Source organism: Globicephala melas, chromosome X (assembly GCF_963455315.2).
Source record: "Globicephala melas chromosome X, mGloMel1.2, whole genome shotgun sequence".
In the NCBI taxonomy this organism is placed as follows: domain Eukaryota; kingdom Metazoa; phylum Chordata; class Mammalia; order Artiodactyla; family Delphinidae; genus Globicephala; species Globicephala melas.
Window position 1 is genome coordinate 83,875,015 of NC_083335.1, and position 12,830 is coordinate 83,887,844.

The 12,830-nt window shown below is 41.0% G+C and overlaps 1 protein-coding gene across 1 annotated transcript in view; it reads left to right on the plus strand.

Annotated features, from left to right (window-relative positions):
* Positions 1–1,155: 1,155 nt before the first annotated feature.
* AKAP4 (A-kinase anchoring protein 4) overlaps positions 1,156–12,830 on the plus strand; it is a 13,318-nt gene continuing 1,643 nt past the window's right edge. Inside the window, 15 exon segments of the mRNA XM_060292046.1 lie at positions 1,156–1,173; positions 3,409–3,507; positions 4,583–4,633; positions 5,193–5,294; positions 11,541–11,594; positions 11,596–11,655; positions 11,657–11,860; positions 11,862–11,912; positions 11,914–11,994; positions 11,996–12,040; positions 12,042–12,171; positions 12,174–12,280; positions 12,282–12,374; positions 12,376–12,696; positions 12,698–12,809. Of these exon segments, the coding sequence (XP_060148029.1) occupies positions 3,409–3,507; positions 4,583–4,633; positions 5,193–5,294; positions 11,541–11,594; positions 11,596–11,655; positions 11,657–11,860; positions 11,862–11,912; positions 11,914–11,994; positions 11,996–12,040; positions 12,042–12,171; positions 12,174–12,280; positions 12,282–12,374; positions 12,376–12,696; positions 12,698–12,809 (1,510 nt within the window). The 5' untranslated portion in view covers positions 1,156–1,173.

A 12,830-nucleotide genomic window follows, 5' to 3' on the forward strand; every position in this document is an offset into this window, starting at 1 on the left:
CCTGACTATAGCCCCCTGACCTCCCTTTTCTCAGAACATTTACTTTAGAAAACTTGTGATTGTAAATCCTTTCTCTGTCCTTTTGAGATGTATCTTCTACAACCCAGGAAAATCTTTCTCAGAGACCTGGGAGTCATCCCTTTGAAACGTAATCATCAAGAAAGATAGGGCCCCTATCTCTCAGTCTCTATGAAAGGGTAGGAACCTAACTTTGTTAGGTTAGCAAACACAGTTAGTTAGTACCAGTTAGCAAACACGGATGCCTTGATCACATTGATCAACCTCCCACCCCAAAAATTTCCCTCAGCACTTTTCCTTTAGCATTCCCCAGCATTTAAAAAGCCTTTTGTTTCAGTGGAGTTGAGTTCTGTTCATCTGAAGTAAGGGCTTCAATAGCCTGAATAAAATAGGTCTTGCCACCTTTAACAAAGGTCCAGCTCTGTTTGTCTCTGACGCCATGAATTGACAAGGTCAAAATTGTACAGGAGGGTTAAGACATGTAATTTTAGGGTAACAGATAAAAGAAGAAATGGAAGTAGAACCAAGGATATGAAACTCTATGATTTAGGTGGTAATCTCAACTGATTTTTAATTCAGATACAGTTATTCACACGAGGTTAACGTGAAGGCAGGTGAAGAAAGGACAAGGAGAAAACAAGATGAGACTTGGGCACAATGAGAGCATTTGGTTATGGGCTAATATTTCCAAACTGGGGCTAAACTGAAGGCATCTCAAAGTGTAATGGATAATGCTTTAAGGAATACTCTAACCAGCCATCTAGCACTGACCATAATGTAAAAGAATAAGTGGGGCTCAGGTCTTTTCATGATTTGAGGAGTCTGTGAAAGGCTGACCCTGACCTAAGTGGATTGGCTTTTGGGAGGGCTAATTATGTCTCATGATAAAGGTTAAAGCTTGCTGGACCACTTAGACACCCAGAATCCTAAGGATAGAGCCCCTGTGTTTGTGCTGTCACTGGTCTCTACAGAAAGAATGATATCATGAAGTAGAAGTTCTGGTACCAACTGGCAGTCAAGGCTTTAGGGTAGCTTGGAGGGTTGAGGAAAGTAGCAACAACTTGAGTCAGACTGGAAGGGTCATCACAGCATCCAAATTTACAAGAAAAAATCATTCCAAGTTCCTACGAAATAGCCTACTCTGATACTACAAAGGTAGGGGCATCTTCCGACTTCTTTTTGACTAGCCAAGGGGGTGTCTTGATGATGAGGTGAAACTACAGAAGCTGCTAAGGCAGCCTCAAACTTTCTACTTTCATATTTTTATTCAGGATACCCAGAAAGGACTTTAACATTTCTCTGTTTCTACATAAATCCAAAGATCTCTTGCCACATAACTCTAAATATCTAGAGGGAAACCCAAAGAGAAATAAGCTAAGATGTGAAACTTAATACTGTTTTATTCACAGAGGCTGGTGGTCATTCTGTATAAGAAAAATACAGACCTCCACTGGTAACTAATATGACTAGATTGTTCTGGAAGTCTAGCCTGAAGAGTAATGAGAAGGGAGGTCTTAAGGAGTTGTGAGCTGGACAAAATGTAAACGAAATATGTGTACCCTTCTAGACAGAACAGAAAAAATGTACAGCAGACAACCTGATGTGCTTTTGATGAGAAGGGCTACTGAGTTTGCCAGCCTGCCCCCCCCCCCTTTGCTAAGGTTGCTACAGTTTCAGGCATTATGACCCAACAAATCCTGTTACCATGTGCCAGGGTCAGAAGCAGCGAGGAGAGCCTGGCTCCTTCAGTCTCATCCAACAGCTGATGGGGTGGCAGCCAGCAGCAGGTGCCCAAGAACTTGGCATTTCCCACTTCCATCTCAAGGGGCACATCTCCCTTCTAGGTAGCACATTTTCAGCCAAAGTCTAAAATAACTTCATTATCAAGGTAATAAGTTCATAAATTTTATTTTTTACAGTTTTTTTTTAAGATTTAGACTGAGGCTATATCCAAATCACATGAGGAACCTCTATGCCTCCCCCTCTTTTTCTCTAGGCTAGTGATCTCTAGCTCTTGAAAAAAAGAAACTCCCTCTTCTGAGGATGTGGAAAACCTCTTCCTAAAACTTTTTCAGGGATTTCTAGAGATTTTTGAAGGGAGAGTCCAAGAAGATCTGGGGAAATGAGATGGAGGGGGGTAGGGGGAATGGTAAAGTGTCAAAATGTAGTAGTATCCTGTGAAAGGCTAGCCATCACAGGATAGTTGTTACTAAAATGTTGAGAGTGAGAGAGGCAGAGGGAGGGAGGGAGAGAGGAAGGGAGGAAGAGAGAGGGAAGGAGGGAGAATGGAGGGAGGGAGGGAGAATGGAGGGAGGGAGGGAGGGAGAGAGAGGGAAGGAAGGGCTGAGGGAGAGAAGGCGGAAAGAAGGGGGAGGGAGGGAGGAAGCTAGAGGTTAAAGGGGTCTAATTTTTGAAGGAAGTGAAGGGAAAGGAATTTAACTGCCCTCTAATACTTGGCCCAAAAGGTTTCTCTTGTTAAATTTTAAAGATAAATCAAATTCAACCCCAGATACCAAAACAATTCTACTGAGCTCTTAACTGTATCTTCCTAAATGTGTCTTATATAGGGAAAATCAGTCAGTGGCTTCTGCCATTTCCTTTTTACTTTTAGTTCCAGGCTGGGGTGGGAGGTGGCAGCGGGGTTGAAGGAAGTTGGCAGAGATTATTCTCTCTTTCAAATAAACTTTGTCCTATGGGATCAGGGTCTGGTCTTCCCGCAGACATTTGTCTCTTAGTTATATTTATGGCTATCAGACTGAGTGTTCCCAGTATTCAGAAACTTTTTCTATATATTGTTTTAATAAAAAGAATTATTCACTTTACTGGTATTGACCTTAGTCTTTTCTAGTGGCCCTATGTGGTAGGTAATTTCACTTTCTTTAATGTAATGAGAAAGACTCGGTTTAGACTAGGTTTAGCTAAAATTCAGTTAAAGGGGATGAGGTGAGCTTGACTCTTTGAAGATACCCAAGAGTGGATAAAGAAAAGAGGATACAGATGAGATTTAGTTAATGAGGTTGGGGAGAAGTAAATCACTAAATTTAACCCCACAGTCTCTAGACCTCCTTTTAAATTTACTTCCCAGCCTGTCATTTTTCCTGACTGACATTTTCCCAAGTCAATATGATACTCCCATGGTTCCAAATACCTGGTTTGGGGAATCTAAATTAAAGAAGACTATGGATTGAGCTAAAAGATAATGATCTTGATCATCAGGTTCAAACATTTCGGAGTGTCCTTCCCCCATGGCTTACCCCACCAGTTCCTAGCCTAAACCTATATGAAACAGAGATGGGTTTCAGAAACCCCTTCAGGGATTCTTATTCAAACTGATTCAGTTTCTAAAAGTCATATATAAGACTTTCAGATTTATTTTCTTTCTCTTTCCAGATGTCTGATAATAATATTGACTGGTTACACAGCCACAGGGACATGTGCAAGGTAGATCTCTACAGCCCAACAGGACAGCAAGATCAGGACCAGAAAGTGGTAATATACAAAATGACTCCTACAAAGAAAGGCTTGGCATTTGGGTATAGATATCCTGGAGCCCAGGATAGACTAATGGATAGTGGTACTGTGACTTCTCCAAGGAATCAAGCTCAGTAAGGTCTGTGGGGGACCAATGTGCTCATACATCACACAGGGACAATTCAAGGGAGGGGCAAGTTGAGGAGTGATGTGAAGGAGCTGAGGAGGGGAGGCTTGTGGGGGAGCCTGAGGGGAGCCAGGGGTGGTGGTTGCCTAGTTACCAGCCTCTATTATCTCACACCTCTGAAGTCATAATAATGTCGCCTAGCTACCAGTAAGTTACCCTAAACCTGGACTCCTTCAGGAGGGCAAAATATGTATTTTTCCTAATGAATAACAATAAAAAGCACCTATTAAACACAGAAATGTTTATCCATGTACCACTTAAAATCTTCTATGTCATCAATAGTAAAAACACCACATCTTGGCAACATTAGTGTAGTAGAAAGTGCTCCAAACTGGGAGCCAGGGGAATCGAGTTCTAATAGGAGTTCCACTTTTGAGTCTGTGTCAGTAGGGCAAGCCATCTCTCTTCTCAGTTTTCTCAATAAATGTGGATATTGTATTTTGGGCCTCTTTCTCTCACACGTAGGTATTCTCATTTAGGAAATATAGTAACATTAAGATTCTGTCTGCCTAGAAGTTGAGACACAGATGTAGAGAACAAACGTATGGACACCAAGGGGGAAAAGCCGCGGGGGGGTGGGGATGGTGGTGTGCTGAATTGGGCGATAGGGATTGACATTTATACACTGATGTGTATAAAACTGATGACTAATAAGAACCTGCTGTATAAAAAAGTAAATAAAATAAAATTCAAAAATTTAAAAAAGATTCTGTCTGCCTAATAAAAATCATTTGTCTATTGTTTATTAAGTACTTAACTATGTCTAGGTGCTCTACTAAAAGCTTTACACGCACTATCTCAATCAATCCTCACAAGAACCCGATAAGGTAGGTGCTACTATCATCTCTCAGAGAAATTAAGGCCTTTTCTCTAGAATTTTTCTAAATTCATCTTAATTTGATGCAGATATACTTTGTTGATGTGTCCACCCTGAACATGGAAGATAAAGATTCTAAGGTGGGTACCCTCTGCTTCCCTCAGAGTTGGAATGGGTGGGAGGATGCTGAGAAGGGTTAACAGTTTCAGCATGAGGAAAGGGAAAGGTTGTGGCAGAGGGTGGAAAGGTGACGGGGACTCAGGTGGGAAACCATCATTCTCATGAGCCCATGATCCCTGGTTTGGAATTTACTGTCATTCTTGATACCAAATCTCATTTTATAAGCCACTTAAGTCGCTGGTAGGACTAAAAGAATGAAAGCATGGAAGATAGCATGTCAGAAAAGCAGGGCGGGGGGGGAAACCCTGTCCAAAAGGTTGATGTTTAATGGAATATGGTTCCTGAGACTGATGGCTTTGTGAATACCTTCAGTGGGGTGGGAGGGAGTAGTAATTTGTAGAGGGAGCTTTATCTCATTCTTCAAAGACTAGCTAGCCTTACAAGCCTACCTTTCCTTCAGAAAGAAAGGGGATAATAGGAGAAATGACATTCATGCTTTGAAGTAGTAGCCTAGCGGGTCAGCTTGGAGAAGTCTCAAAAAGCAACTTTTCACAAGAATCTTGCCCTTTAATTCCATAGGATGCTGCTGGTTCCAATTCAGAAGGTGACTTAAACCTGGAGAATCTGGAAGAAGAAGAAATTATTGTGATCAAGGATACTGAGAAGCAAGACTCGTCTAAGGTATAGACTTAGCCTCTGAGTCTACCCTTTCTCATTCCCAGAGCCCAGTGCTGAATCTGAGGACTCTGGTTCAGAGATAGTAAGAGAACTATTGTCAAACAGGCCCAAAATACAAATATTATGATATTCTAGAGAACACAGGCCTAAGCTCACAGTCACAGTAAGTTAAATGCTCAGGTAACTCACAATGACACTATCACAGAGGCTCAGAATGCCCTCTCCTAATTTCAGGTACCTACAGCAAAAAATCTCGCTACGCTTATCTTAACAAAGATATGGGCTTATAAGCAAGATCCTTTGCAATGTTCTTTGCTGGCTTGTAATGGACTTGTGTGCCCCACATTGCCCAGTGTCCAACAATGAAGAAAGAGGATATGAAGAAGAGCGAGTCCACAGCAACCAAAAACTGTAGTTGCCCTACCCTGTTGTCTAAGAGATTACCCAGGCTGTTGGGTAGCATAAAGTTCAACGCAATTACACTTGCACACCACTGTCAGATATGGAATCCTTTTGTTTTTTGTGTAAATATCCCAAATTACACCTGGCAGGCTGGTTTGGGGTAGGCATTAGAGCACATGACAAGTCACTCTCACTGTCCTAGGAGCCTAGAGTAGCTGATATTGGAACAGGATATTTGGCTTCAGTGCAAAGGAGTCAAATATTTCTTGTTGTGTTCCTAGGCTCATATTATAACCAGAAACATCATTTTTGACCCCAGATGCCTTTGGAGTGATGAGAGTAGCCCCTGAGGAAGGGAAAACCAGTTACAAAATATTCTCCAAAGAGTCTTGGGTTCAGTTGGGGGTGGCCAACTCCATTTTGGGGTCTTAATAAAAGGATATACCTGGTGTTTGGGGTTTTTGGGGGGGTTTTTGTTATTGTTTTTTTGAAATTTATTTTATTTTATTTATTTTTTTATACAGCAGGCTCTTATTAGTCATCCATTTTATACACATCAGCGTATACAGGTCAATCCCAATCTCCTAATTCATCACACCAACACCCCCATCCCCTGCCACTTTCCCCCGTTGGTGTCCATATGTTTGTTCTCTACATCTGTGTCTCACTTTCTGCCCTGCAAACCGGTTCATCTGTACCATTTTTCTAGGTTCCACATATATGCTTTAATACACGATATTTGTTTTTCTCTTTCTGACTTACTTCACTCTGTATGACAGTCTCTAGACCCATCCACGTCTCTACAAATGATCCAATTTTGTTCCTTTTTATGGCTGAGTAATATTCCACTGTATATATGTACCACATCTTCTTTATCCATTCGTCTGTCGATGGGCATTTAGGTTGCTTCCATGACCTGGCTATTGTAAATAGTGCTGCAGTGAACTTTGGAGTGCATGTGTCTTTTTGAATTATGGTTTTCTCTCGGTATATGCCCAGTAGTGGGATTGCTGGGTCATATGGTAATTCTATTTTTAGTTTTTTAAGGAACCTCCATACTGTTCTCCATAGTGGCTGTATCAATTTATATTCCCACCAACAGTGCAAGAGGGTTCCCTTTTCTCCACACCCTCTCCAGCATTTATCCTTTGTAGATTTTCTGATGATGCCCATTCTAACTGGTCTGAGGTGATACCTCATTGTAGTTTTGATTTGCATTTCTCTAATAATTAGTGATGTTGAGCAACTTTTCATGTGCTTCTTGGCCATATGTATGTCTTCTTTGGAGAAATATCTATTCAGGTCTTCTGCCCATTTTTTGATTGGGTTGTTTGTTTTTTAAACATTGAGCTGCATGAGCTGTTTATATACTTTGGAGATTAATCCTTTGTCCGTTGATTCATTTGCAAATATTTTCTCCCATTCTGAGGGTTGTATTTTCATCTTGTTTATGGCTTCCTTTGCTGTGCAAAAGCTTTGAAGTTTCATTAGGTCTCTTTTGTTTATTTTTGTTTTTATTTCCATTACTCTAGGAGGAGGATCAAAAATGATCTTGCTCTGATTTATGTCAAAGAGTGTTCTTCCTATGTTTTCCTTTAAGAGTTTTATAGTGTCCAGTCTTACATTTAGGTCTGTAATCCATTTTTAGTTTATTTCTATGTATTGTGTTAGGGAGTGTTCTAATTTCATTCTTTACTAGTGTAGCTGTCCAGTTTTCCCAGCACCACTTACTGAAGAGACTGTCTTTTCTCCATTGTATATCCTTGCCTCCTTTGTCATAAATTAGTTGACCATAGGTACGTGAGTTTATCTCTGGGCTTTCTATCTTGTTCCATTGATCTATATTTCTGTTTTTGTGCCAGTACCATGTTGCCTTGATTACTGTAGCTTTGTAGTATAGTCTGAAGCCAGGGAGTCTGATTCCTGCAGATCTGCTTTTTTCCCTCAAGACTGCTTTGGCTATTCGGGATCTTTTGTGTTTCCATACAAATTTTAAGATTTTTTGTTCTAGTTCTGTAAAAAATGCCATTGGTAATTTGACAGGGATTGCATTGAATCTGTAGATTGCTTTGCGTAGTATAGTCATGTTCACAATATTGATTCTTCCAATCCAGGAACATGGTATATCTCTCCATCTGTTGGCATCATCTTTAATTTATTTCATCAGTGTCTTATAGTTTTCTGCATACAGGTCTTTTGTCTCCCTAGGTCTGAGGTGGGTTTCTTTTAGACAGCATATATATGGGTTTTGTTTTTGTATCCATTCAGCAAGCCTGTGTCTTTTGGTTGGAGCATTTAATCCATTCACGTTTAAGGTAATTATCGATATGTATGTTCCTCCGACCATTTTCTTAATTGTTTTGGGTTTGTTTTTGTAGGTCCTTTTCTTCTCTTGCGTTTCCCACTTAGAGACGTTCCTTTAGCATTTGTTGTAGAGCTGGTTTGGTGGTGCTGAATTCTCTTAGCTTTTGCTTGTCTGTAAAGCTTTTGATTTCTCCATCGGATCTGAATGAGATCGTTGCCGGGTAGAGTAATCTTGCTTGTAGATTCTTCCCTTTCATCACTTTAAGTATATCATGCCACTCCCTTCTGGCTTGTGGAGTTTCTGCTGAGAAATCAGCGGTTAACCTTCTGGGAGTTCCCTTGTATGTTGTCGTTTTTCCCTTGCTGCTTTCAACAATTTTTCTTTGTCTTTAATTTTTGCTAATTTGATTACTATGTGTCTTGGTATGTTTCTCCTTGGGTTTATCCTGTATGGGACTCTCTGTGCTTCCTGGACTTGGGTGGCTATTTCCTTTCCCATGTTAGGGAAGTTTTCGACTATAATCTCTTCAAATATTTTCTCGTGTCCTTTCTCTCTCTCTCTTCCTTCTGGGACCCCTATAATGTGAATGTTGTTGCGTTTAATGTTGTCCCAGAGGTCTCTTAGGCTGTCTTCATTTCTTTTCACTCTTTTTTCTTTATTCTGTTCCTCAGCAGTGAATTCCACCATTCTGTCTTCCAGGTCACTTGTCCATTCTTTTGCTTCAGTTATTCTGCTATTGATTCCCTCTAGTGTATTTTTCATTTCACTTATTGTATTGTTCACCTCTGTTTGTTTGTTCTTTAATTCTTCTAGGTTTGTTAGACATTTGTTGCATCTTCTCGATCTTTGCCTCCATTCTTTTTCCAAGGTCCTGGATCATCTTCACTATCATTATTCTGAATTCTTTTTCTGGAAGGTTGCCTATCTGCACTTCATTTAGTTGTTTTTCTGGGGTTTTATCTTGTTCCTCCATCTGGTACATAGCCCTCTGCCTTTTCATCTTGTCTCTCTTTCTGTGAATGTGGTTTTTGTTCCACAGGCTGCAGGATTGTAGTTCTTCTTGCTTCTTGTCTGCCCTCTGGTGGATGAGGCTATCTAAGGGGCTTGATGGGAGGGACTGGTGGTGGGTAGAGCTGACTGTTGCTCTGGTGGGCAGAGCTCAGTAAAACTCTAATCTGCTTGAATGCTGATGGGCGGGGCTGGGTTCCCTCCCTGTTGGTTGTTTGGCCTGAGGTAACCCAACACTGGAGCCTACCCAGTCTCTTTGATGGGGCTAATGGCGGACTCTGGGAGCACTCTCGCCAAGGAGTACTTCCCAGAACTTTTGCTGCCAGTGTCCTTGTCCTCACAGTGAGCCAGAGCCATCCCCCACCTCTGCAGGAGACCCTCCAACACTAGCAGGTAGGTCTGGTTCAGTCTCCCATGGGGTCACTGCTCCTTCCCATGCGCACACTACTTTGTGTGTGGCCTCCAAGAGTGGAGTCTCTGTTTCCCCCAGTCCTATCAAAGTCTTGCTGTCAAACCCCGTTAGCCTTCAAAGTCTGATTCTCTAGGAATTCCTCTTCTTTTTGCTGGACCCCCAGGTTGGGAAGCCTGATGTGGGGCTCAGAACCTTCACTCCAGTGGGTGGACTTCTGTGGTATAAGTGTTCTCCAGTTTGTGTGTCACCCACTCAGCAGTTATGGGATTTGATTTTTTCGTGATTGTGCCCCTCCTACCATCTCATTGTGGCTTCTCCTTTGTCTTTGGATGTGGGGTATCTTTTTTGGTGAGTTCCAGTGTCTTCCTGTTGATGATTGTTCAGCAGTTAGTTGTGATTCTGGTGTTCTTGCAAGAGAGATTGAGAGCATGTCCTTCTACTCTGCCATCTTGAACCAATCTCTGGTGTTTGTTTTTAAAAGAGGAGCCCATACTTACTACACACAATGCAGGTCTACTTTATTGCAACTGAAGCCCTTTTGCAAAAAGTGGACCTTATTATGACTTCATGTTTCTAGGAATTCATGGTGATGAAGCAATGAATGGAGCAAAGAGGGCAATGGTACTTAGTGCTGAGTAGATGTGTACACAATATGTATACACATATCTAAACATGGGCATACACAGTCACAAGTATAGATATACACATATACGTTTACACAAAGTGACATACACATAGATATATACATGTATATACGTTAACAAAAAATAATTTATAAAATAATTTATAATAATTTGTAGCCAGGCCAAACACATGCCTGGCTACATGTGACACTGACAAACACACACAAGCATTGAAATAACAAACTTATGTATAGTGATCTAGTCATAACAATGACTTACACACATATGCAAAGATATACAGTTATACAGAGTCAGACACACTAATGTGCCCACATGTGATACACATAAACATTTATATATACATCCAAGCACACTATGCATAAACACACACTCACATTGATACACACAAGCCTTGATCAAAACAGACCATGCAGACTCAGGTACAGGCATACTCACTTATAAATATACCTCATGTTGATACACACACATACAAACTTTAACAAAGTGACACATTAACTAACGCACATGCTTGTGTACACTGATACACATATTGACACAAATGCAGTGACATCCCCACTCATGTACTCACAGACACACTCAAATGCCAGTGTGTATGCAACACTGACATACATCAATCATTGACATAGTATATAAATATAACATAAACTGATACCTAATATATCGATATACACAGTCATTATACAATCACCTATTTATACATACTCATTTTTAACATACATATTTATTAATATATTATACATTAATTATATATTAATATATTGATGAGTATGTATGCTAATACCTGAATGTATGTTTCAACATATATAAATACATTTATCGCTGCATGATACATGCTATTGGATTTATATCATAAACACATATGCAGCTCTCTCAACTTGACACTTGCTTATTTTCATATTCAGAGACACACTGATATACACACACATATTTTTACATTCACATATATGTACAAAATATACATACTAACATGCACATGCTGGCCTCTACAGTTGACATATACAATGGGTATGATGTCAGCACATTATGACACATGCTTACACACGGTGACATCACACACTGTGCATTGACATACACATATGCACACACATACACACAGGCACATTTTCACACACTAACAGTACAAACTGACACATGTTCCCACTCATGAATTGATATATTGATGTGTATATACACACACGACAGAGACACTGACATATTTTTGACATGTATTGAAATAAGCACACATACTCAGATGAAATTGACAAACATATTGATAACACTTGTGTATAGTTAAGTGTACAGATGTATCTACTCTGAACTTTTGTTGCTGTCACTTGTGCGTGAACGTGTATTAATGGATATAATTGTGTGTTATGCGCCCATGCAAATACTAAAGGCCAAATCCCTAATCTGTGCAACTTGGAAGATATATCTTCTAAATACAATAGGGGAAAGAAGTAGCCTAGCCAAAGCCTTATGGATAGGTCTTCTTTTTTTAGATGGAGAGGTCAGTGTGCCTTTTCAAACAAGCTCCTTCTAATCCTATAAGTGTCGCTCTATCATCTACTCAGTGATCTTCAGAAATACACCTTGTGTTTCCAACAGGCACTTAGCCCCTGCATCCTCTAGCTGTAGACGTCAAGTAGGAGACACAGAGGGCAAATATCACAAACTGCCCACTGGGAACTGCTACAGAGGCTATGCCAATCAACTGAAAATGGATTACGTGGACAAAGGACCTCAAGGCCAACATCTGGAAATGACAGCGGCCAAAAACACCAACAATAACCAGAGTCCTTTCACCCCACCAGCCAAATCTGCCTAGCAATCAGAGGACAGTTATCTCCCCTGATGGAGAATGTTCTACGGATAGACCCTTCCTTCTATGTCAGCCGACTATCTCCTCTGGTGATCCAGATGGCCCGTAAGAAAATCAAGGAGAAGTTGGAAGGTGGGAAGCAAATGTCTTCATCATTCAATCTATCCACCCAGTGGGGACAAAGGGAAAAAACAGCCCTCGTAGTGCTGTGAGCAAGATCACTTCTGAAATGGCCCATGATGCTGTGGAAGTGACCTCTGCAGAAAGGCAGGGCACTGGGGAGGAGTGTAGGGAAGGTGGCCGAAAAACCTTCTGTATAGTGAATTATCCAACAAGAGCAAAGGTGGAGACAAATACATGTGCCAAAGAGACAACAAAGAATTTGCAGATTCGATCAGCAAAATGTTCATGGTTTATGCAGAATCAAGTGGCATCTGACACAATGTTCTCTGTCATGCAGAACTTGAAAGTTCATAGCTCTGGGAAGCCAATTCCAGCTTGTGAGGTCGTGAGGGAGGGTGCTGTTAAAACACACCAAGGAAATTGTGTCCGATTTGATTGACTCCTGCGTGAAGAACCTACGTAATATCACTGGGGTCCTGATGGCCAACTCAGACTTTTTCTCAACTGTCAGGAGGAATCTGTTCAACCATGGGAAACAAAACACTGCTGATATCATGGAGGCCATGCTGAAGCGTCTTGTCTGTGCTCTTCTTGGGGAAAAAAAGGAAACTAAGTCTCAGAGTTTGTCATATGCATCCTTGAAGGCTGGGTGCCATGATCCCAAATGCAAGAACCAAAGTCTCGAATTCTCAGCCATGAAGGCCGAGATGAAGGGGAAGGGGCAAAGGCAAAATGAAACCAGAGAAGTGCAAGTCATTGACCAGTGCTGAGAAAGGCAGTGAACATACCCTCAAGGAGAGCCTGACTATGTGGAACCAAAATCAAGGCAGTCAAGGCCAAAGATGGC